This window comes from Elephantulus edwardii, unplaced genomic scaffold, assembly GCF_000299155.1.
Source record: "Elephantulus edwardii isolate Elephantulus edwardi_28Jun2011 unplaced genomic scaffold, EleEdw1.0 scaffold00279, whole genome shotgun sequence".
In the NCBI taxonomy this organism is placed as follows: domain Eukaryota; kingdom Metazoa; phylum Chordata; class Mammalia; order Macroscelidea; family Macroscelididae; genus Elephantulus; species Elephantulus edwardii.
The window spans coordinates 1,638,876-1,648,065 of NW_006400029.1; the positions used below are offsets into that span (position 1 = coordinate 1,638,876).

A 9,190-nucleotide genomic window follows, 5' to 3' on the forward strand; every position below is an offset into this window, starting at 1 on the left:
GAAATGATATCTCATAGTTGTTTTAATTTGCATCTCTCTTAGGGCTAGGGATTTTGAGCATTTCTTCATGTGTTTGTTAGCCATCTGAATGTCATCTTCGGTGAAGTGCCTCAGGAGGGTTTTGAGAGGCAGTTAATTACACAAGAATCCTCCCACGGAGCAGCTGGTGCACTCAAACCGTGTGCCTTGGATTTGCAGCACAGCTTCTTGCCACCAGGCCACCAGAGCTCCCTATAATGTAAATTATACTCTTCTATTATTTCCTATTAAACATTAGACAAACAGACACTCAGAAAGTAAACCAAAAAAAGATAGGAATAAGGCAACACTTGCTTATTTTACAAAAAGGTATTAATAGTTAATCTTAAATATGGGGGTTTGCCTCACATTTATTTGAAGAATATTTAAAAGTGCAAAACTAACATAATTCAATGTAGCAAGAAATGTTAAGCAGAAACAAAGATTTCTTATAAAAGCTATTTAAGTATTAAAAAAATGTAGTTCTGAACTGCCAGAAAGGTCTATAAGAGTCTTGAACTAAGCCTACCAAAAAAAAAAAAAAGACAGACGAAAACCAATACAAGTCTTTGTGAACAAAACTAAAGATGCCTTTTCTCCATCTAAACAACATATAAAGCCAAGTTTGACATCTCCTATTATTTCCAGTCCTGGCCAGCTCTGTCCCCAGGAGTACGCTCTCCTCTGACGCAGAAAGAACCACACCTTTTTAAGAAAGACTTGTTTTTCAGCTAAAAATTAGAACATACGACAGCAAAAAGTGTTTGGTCTTTATTAAATATTAATGGAAAATCAAATGTTTAATAAGTAAGATGCAGTTTCAAAGATAGTATTAACTTCAGACATAAAAATTAAAAATTACTATTTTCAAAATAGCTCAAATAATGTCTTTCAAAACTGGTAAAAATTATTATCAATACAAGATTACTTTTCTTCATCTTTAAACAAACAAACATGCAACCACTGACCTGGAAAGCTATAAGCTGCAGTTTAAATGCAAAAGAAACCCCTTCATTGCCATCAAGTAATAACCAACTCATAGCTGCCCATCCACTGGGTTTCCGGGACTGTAAAGTACACAGGAAACTGTCTATTTTTCTCTCAATAAACTACTTGTGGATTCAAATCACCAGAGAGATGAGGCCTTTGGGTTGCTGGTGCAACTCCCTATGAACTCAACTGTCAACTGACTGCTTGATGGGTTTTCAGAGGCTGTAAATCACATGGGAAAAGATTGCCCATCTTTCTCTTTTAGAATAGTTGATGGATTCAAGTCATGTGTCTTCAGGTTGGCAGCACAACTTCCTACCAACTAGACCATCAAAGTTCCCTCTCTACAGACTATACCATCTAAATGCACTTACCAATCTCCTAGTAAAATCCCCTCGGACCAATTCCCTAGGACAGGTATAAAATAAATGGTGCTCGCCCATGCCCCGCCCCCTTGCAGCCCACCTAGAGCGCCTGCAGCACGCTGACCTATTCTCTGACCTGAGCTGGTGGACATGGCGAACCAGGTTATCAAATGTAAAGCTGCGGTAGCATGGGAAGCAGGAAAGCCCCTCTCTATTGAGGAGATAGAGGTGGCACCCCCAAAGGCACATGAAGTTCGCATAAAGATTATTGCCACTGCAGTTTGCCATACTGATGCCTATACCTTGAGCAGGGCTGACCCTGAAGGATGTTTTCCAGTGATCTTGGGACATGAAGGAGCTGGAATTGTAGAGAGTGTTGGTGAAGGAGTTACAAAACTAAAAGCAGGTGATACTGTCATTCCACTTTACATCCCACAGTGTGGAGAATGCAAATTTTGCCTGAATCCTAAGACAAACCTTTGCCAGAAGATAAGAGTCACTCAAAGGAAAGGACTGATGCCAGATGGTACTAGCAGATTCACTTGCAAAGGAAAGACCATTTTACATTACATGGGAACCAGCACTTTTTCTGAATACACGGTTGTAGCTGATATCTCTGTTGCTAAAATAGATCCTTTAACACCCCTGGATAAAGTCTGCCTGCTGGGCTGTGGCATTTCAACTGGTTATGGTGCCGTGGTAAACACTGCCAAGGTGGAGCCTGGCTCTACTTGTGCCATCTTTGGCCTGGGAGGAGTTGGATTGGCAGTTATCATGGGCTGTAAGGTAGCTGGTGCCTCCCGGATCATTGGCATCGATATCAATAAAGATAAATTTGCAAGGGCCAAAGAGTTTGGAGCCTCCGAATGCATTAGCCCACAGGACTTCAACAAGCCCATCCAGGAGGTGCTCGTTGAGATGACAGATGGAGGGGTGGACTACTCCTTTGAGTGCACTGGTAATGTGAAGGTTATGAGAGCAGCACTGGAAGCGTGCCACAAAGGCTGGGGCGTCAGCGTGGTGGTTGGAGTAGCTGCCTCTGGTGAAGAAATCTCTACTCGTCCATTCCAGCTGGTAAAAGGTCGCACATGGAAAGGCACTGCCTTTGGAGGGTGGAAGAGTGTAGAAAGTGTCCCAAAGCTGGTGTCTGAATATATGTCTAAAAAGATCAAAGTTGATGAATTTGTGACTCACAATCTATCTTTTAACCAAATTAATGAAGCATTTGAACTTCTGCATGCCGGAAAGAGCATTCGAACTGTTGTAGATTTAAATTCAAAAGAGAAAGCATAGCCATCTTTGTACTAAGTCTTGAGATTGGATCAGAGCTGCCAGAAAAGCAGGAGCTCTTCAACCTTCACAACTTCTTCAACCTTTTGTAACTTACTCTAGCAAATAATGTTTTCTGTGTAATTTTTAAATCTCTCTAATCAAGAGCAAGACAATTATAAATCTGTTTTCTAAACTCTCCATTGTATAAATAATTACTAACTCATTAAAGAATATTTTAACATATTAAAACCATTTCCACATATCTGTAAAAAAAAAAAAATAAAATAAATAAATGGTGCTCTCTCAAGTTGATCAATGTGACAATCTTTAGTACCTTAACAGAACCAATTTTTTTTCCCTCCACATTTTACATGTTTGCCATTTTAATCATTTCTATTTGATCCAAGTGAAAGTTTACACAGCCAACTGGTTTTCCATTCAACAAGTCATACACACTTTGTTTATAACATTGATTGTGATCCACACAATGTGATAACAGCACCCTTCCCACTTCCTTCCTGTTGTTTCCTTTTTCCATTTGCTCTTCTTTCCTATTCCTTCCTGCCTTCTAAGCCTCATTCCTTTATGCTCTTTTGATCTTCTAAAATGCCTCTCCTTGACGTTCTAAGGAATGTGTGCCTCTCAGGTTTTAAGGACCACCTGTCTAGTATTTGATCAAAAGCTGAAAAAGGGGGTTGAATTCAGTTTTAGACTAGAAAAGTAGCCAAGGGTTATAGTCTTGTATATTACATATTCTTTTATTATTTTTACTTTTTTTCCGACATTTTAATCCAACCCCACCAGGGACCTTCTACTGTGAATGCTTTCAGAAAGGTCGGCAGTGGTGGCTGAGCCCCATCTAGTTCTTGTGTTGTAAGAGTCATGGAGACTGAAGCTCACAGTCATTCGGACTAAGCCTTAATTTTCTTCATCTTTCTTTGCTACAGATAAGAATGTTCCAATAGTTTTACCGTAGATGATTACTTGCAATCTTTTAAGACCCCAGTTGTTACTCGCCAAAGCAGGATGTAGAACACTGTCTTTATGAATTGTGCTATGTCAGTTGACTTTGATGTCCCTCATGGCAATGATTCTGAATTCCAGGAAAGTAACTCATTCCCTCAAAGTGTTTGGTTACTGCTGTTTTCAAAACTTTGTCCCTGTTGCTCTAAGATATGTTGTCTGTTGGGTGCTGTTGAGTTGGTTCCCTCAACATGTTGTTGTTGTTGATTGCCTTCGAGTCGAGCAAGACTCATAGTGATCCTATGAACAAAAGGTCTGAAACTCCTCTACAACTATCGGCTTTTATCAAAGTTCAAAGAGTTTCCGGAGGCAGGTTATTTAGGAAGTGGATGTCACTCCTGCTTCCAAACCTGTCATAGTATGTTATTGTTTTTATGTGCCATTGAGTTGCCTGTGATGTATAGCAACCCTATGTGAAGCAGCTCTGAACCCCTCCCTGTCCTGAGCCAGTCTCACTAATTCCAACACACCAACCCTCATTACCCCAGTTACTGTATCAATCCATCTCTTCTGAGGTCTCCCTCTCGTCTGCTCCCTCAACATAGTGACCCTATAAACAACAGAATGAAACACTGCCCAGTCGTGCACCATTCTCCAATCACTGATATATTTGAATCTGTGATTCAAGCCTCTAGGCCAATCCAGCTAACTCAGGTTCTTTCTTCTTTTTGCTGATAACAGGACTAATTTTAAACATTGTTGTCACTGTTCTTGTGTACTATCAAGTCAGAAACAACTCAGAGCTGACCATCCAGCAGGTTTTCAGAGGCATAGCATGAGAGGAGATTGCCCAGCCTTCTCCTTCAGAACAGTTAATGGATTTGAACTGCATGCCTTTGGGATTGAAATGCAGCTTGTTACCACTAGGCCACCAGAACTCCTCTATTTTTAAACATAGTTGTTTAAAATCTTGCTACAGGATCAAGAAAAAATATATTACCTGTGTATCAGGATGGTCAGAGATCAAAGTTCCTTCCTCGTTGTAGGTATAAACAACAAAATCTTTGGGTAAAAGATCTCTGAAACAGGAATAAAATACCCCATTTAGAATTATTTCCCCTATATAAAATTTAGGACATAATTCACATAAAATTATTCCTAGATGAAATAAATTAAAAAATTAAAAAAAAAACAAAAACCAAAAATCAACAACACAACAACAACAAGCTTCCAGCTGGTAAACTAGAGGTAGGACAGAGCCCAAGCGCTATCTTCCAAAAGGGTTACATAGAATACAAGATAGACAACAGAAGGGTGTTTCTGTCTGTCTCTCTCTCCTTCCCCCTCCACCCCCAGCAGGTGCTGAACTCACATTCTCATGAATGGTCTTTTCAACATTTCTAATCAAATTATGTATTTAAGTAACCTGTCTTGCCTTAAGAAATATCAACCAATTTTCTGGAGCATACATAGAAATATTGCTCACAGCAGAGTACTGACCTACTTTGAATAGACTAAGTAATGGGGGAAGAATTTGAACGGGAGGACACTGTTGCAGCACAAATTTTCATCCCATAACTAGTAATGTCTCATAACCCAGAAGTCTCTGCAGCAGATTCCATCATGAAGAACTAGATGTGTGTGCAGTTATCATAACTCCACCTATATGAACCCATCTCTTAGAATTCCCCACATAAGAATGAAGCCTCAGCTCACCTAAATCCCTTTCTACCCTGAAATAAAAAATCTCAGTTTGTTCTACTCAGGGAGCCATGGTATGGGTTCTTTTCCTGGCATTCCATGTCTCCCTTCACGAAGCTTTTATTTTCCTATTTTAATAAATACTTCATTTGTGAAAAGAAAAAATTCTAGTCTCCCACTTGGTCATCTTGCATTCAAAACGCAGAGAGCCTTCAGCAACAAACAACATACAACAAATAATATTTAAAGAATGGACAAGCTTAAAACTAAAAGCTCACCAATAGACTTGATTCTAAAATAGTATGTGTTACTTAGTCTGAAATAATATTCAACTGGACATTTATTCTAATGGTCATTAAACATCACTGCAAAAAAAAACTTAACACAAATAAGTAATGTCCATAAATCTGATGCATCTTGCAAGAAAAGTATAAATTAGGATCTGCCAGTACATCACATTTCTGAAGAAGAAATAATTCTCTTTTCTAAATCTAAAAGATCTATATAAACAAGAGGCATTAAATACCTTAACCTAATTACAAATACAACATTAAATACCAGCTGTGTAATGTGAATTATTAGTGATTCTTTACTCTTCCTTCCATGCAAAGGGAGCTCAGGAATGCAATCTCATGTACGAAGGTTTTCTTGCAGTAGAACTGGAGCAGCACTGTGCTTATCACCATGGCTTACAAGACAAGTCAGGAATATAATGTGCTAGGAAGTGATTTCTATTGTGTTTAAAGTTCAAAACTACCCTGGCCACAGGACAAGCTTATCTCCTTTGTTCAATACTGGATAAATACATGCTTTCTTTGCTGTTTTATTAGTTAGACAGCCTGACTTTAACAAAATGACTAGCCTAAAGTAACTTATTTTGGTAAACTTGTACTTAAGTTCCCCTGAGAGAAAGATGCCTCAGACATTTCTCAGCAGTTTGTAATCTAAAGCAAAGCACATCTACCCAATAGAGAAAGAATCTAAGAGAAGTTTTTGCCTGGGACATTTTCAAACACTCTGCTAAATATCTGCACTACCTATTTCTTAAATCCTTTCAAATAATGGATATTTTGGAATCAATGAATTGTGCTCCCTCCTTCTCCTATTTCTCTCATACGTAAGTATCCTGCACTCTCACTAGTGGCAAATCTGAAAAGAAAAAAAAAATGCTTGGATTTGTTCTGTGCTCCTCCTTCTTTGGAAGTCACTGCCTGCCAGCAAGAACATGAATCTCAGTACGCTTCTCTAATGAGGCTATGTTAACAAACATAGCTAAATATGCTAAGAGTGGGGTTCAATAGTAACAGATCATCAGGCTCTCATTTTAAACTAAATGTTCCAAGCTAGAGTTTCTAAGTAATATTTTCCTAAATTCTATTTTGATCATCCATCTAATTTAATCTCCTACTGTACTGGGACTTTACTGAAGCTGTTAATTGCTTTGGATTGTGTTTTCACAATGACAATGGTAAGTCTTCCTAGCTACATACAGCAAATAATTTTCTCAATTAATTAGGTTTCTTACTCTTTCTTACTCAGTGTTTTATAATTTTCCTTATGTAGATCTTTTGGGGAGTTGCTATAATCAAGGATGCTTTCGGCAGAATGTTAAATGATCCAGGAAGTATTAAAAGAAGATGGAAAGAATATACTGAATCACTGTATGGAAAGGAATTGATAGACACAGGAGAAATTCATGAAACAACATATGAGCAAGAGCCTATGGTGATGAAAGTAGTTCAGGCTGCTTTGAAGAAAATGACAAAAAAGAAGGCCCCAGGAGTAGATGGTATATCAATTGACATATTTCAGCTAACAGATGCTGCCCTGGACGTGCTCACCAAGTTGTGCCAAGAAATCTGGAAAACAACCACTTGGCCAACTGACTGGAAGAGATCTATATTTGTTCCTATCCCAAAGAAAGGTGACCCAACAGAGTGTGGAAACTATACAACAATCTCATTGATTTCACATGTAAACAAGATTCTACTGAAGATTATCCAAAAACGACTGGAACAGCACATCAGCAGAGAACTGCCAGAAGTCCAGGCTGGGTTTAGAAGGGGTCATGGTACTAGGGATATTGTAGCTGATGTTAGATGGATCTTAGCTGAAAGCAGAGAATACCAGAGAAATGTCTATCTGTGTTTCATTGACTATGCAAAGGTGTTTGACTGTGTGGATCATAACAAACTGTGGCTGACTCTGAGAAGAATGGGAATCCCAGAACACTTGATCATTCTAATGCGAAACCTATACTTGGGCCAGGAGGCAGTTGTCAGAACAGAGCAAGGGAACACTGCATGGTTCAAAATTGGGAAGGGCGTACGCTAATGATGCATCCTATCTCCATACCTTTTCAACCAGTATGCAGAACAGATTATCCGGGAGGCTAGGCTTTACGAGGAGAAATGTGGGGTCAAGACTGGTGGAAGATCTATCAATAATCTGCATTACGCAGATGACACAACCCTGCTTGCTGAAACTGAGGAGAACCTGAAGCGCCTGCTTCAGAGGGTCAAGGACTGCAGCCTACAATATGGATTGAGGCTCAATGTCAAGAAGACAAAGACAAAGATTCTCACCACTGGACCAATTGGCAGCATCAGGATGGATGGTGAAGAGACTGAGATTGTTCACAGCTTTATTTGCTTGGCTCCACAGTCAACACTCTCAGAACCAGTAGCCAGGAAATTAAAAGACGTATTGCCATGGGAAAGTCTGCTGTTAGGGACCTCTCCAAAGTACTGAAGAGCAATGGTGTCTCTCTGGAGACTAAGGTGTGTCTGATACAGGCCATGGTCTTCGCAATCACTTGTTATACATCAGAGAGTTGGACAATGACCAAGGAGGATAGGAGAATTTATGCCTTTGAGCTGTGGTGCTGGAGAAGAATATTGAGAGTTCCATGAACTGCTAGGAAAACAAACAGATTCATCCTGGAAAGGGTTAAACCAGGTGGCTCCTTGGAGGCAAGGATTCTGAGGCTCCATCTAACAGACTCTGGACATGTTGTAAGGAGGGACGGGTTCTTTGAGAGGGACATCATGCTTGGGAGGGTGGAGGGAAAGCGCAGGAGGGAAAGGCCCTCTACGGGGTGGATTGATTCAGTGACTGGGATAATCTGGATGGGAGTGTCAGAGACAGTGCGACTGGCACAGGACAGAGCAGAGCTTAGGGCTGTTGTACACAGGGTCGCTATGAGTCGCAAACGACGCAACAGCACATTAACAACAACAACAACAACAGATCTTTTGGGTCTCTAGTTAGATTTATTCCTAAGTAGGTTTTCTCGTTGGCTAATGCGAATGGTATTGCTTTTCCTGTTTACTTGTAGTGTTTTCTTTGTTGCTTTAAAAAAAAAAATCAAACTAATTTTTGCATTTTGATCTTATATTCTGCCAATTCTACTAAACTGGTCTACTAGATTTTTTTTATTTTATTTTTTTTTTTTTGGTATGTGTACCATCAAATCAGATCTGACTGGTACAGGAGGAGATTGCTCCTCCTTCTCCAGCAGAGTATCTGGTGGATTCGAACCGTGCACCTCTGGGATTGCAGCACAGCTTCTTGCCACTAGGCCACCACAGCTCCCTGGTCTACTAGATTTAATAGTTACTTTGTTGTTGTTGTTGAGTCTTTAGGATTTCTTACACATACTACCTTATCAACTACACATAACGGAAGTTTCAACTCTTTGCCAATTTGGATGCCTCTTATTTCCTTATCTTACCTAATTGCTCTAGCAAGGACTTCCAAAACTGGATAAGAATGGTGATGGGTATATCCTTGTTTGGTCTCTGTTCACAAGGGGAAAATGTCATGAGTCTCTCTCTATTGGGAATGATGTTGGCTCTTGGTTTTGTGTGTGTGTGTGTGTA

The 9,190-nt window shown here is 39.6% G+C and overlaps 1 protein-coding gene and 1 pseudogene across 1 annotated transcript in view; one reads left to right on the plus strand and one right to left on the minus strand.

Moving 5' to 3' along the window:
* ADAM9 (ADAM metallopeptidase domain 9) overlaps positions 1–9,190 on the minus strand; it is a 145,669-nt gene that overhangs the window by 99,193 nt on the left and 37,286 nt on the right. The window contains exon 4 of the mRNA XM_006900308.1: positions 4,609–4,687. Within this exon, the coding sequence (XP_006900370.1) occupies positions 4,609–4,687 (79 nt within the window). The remainder of the gene's footprint in view (positions 1–4,608; positions 4,688–9,190) is intronic.
* LOC102877489 lies at positions 1,515–2,666 on the plus strand (annotated as a pseudogene).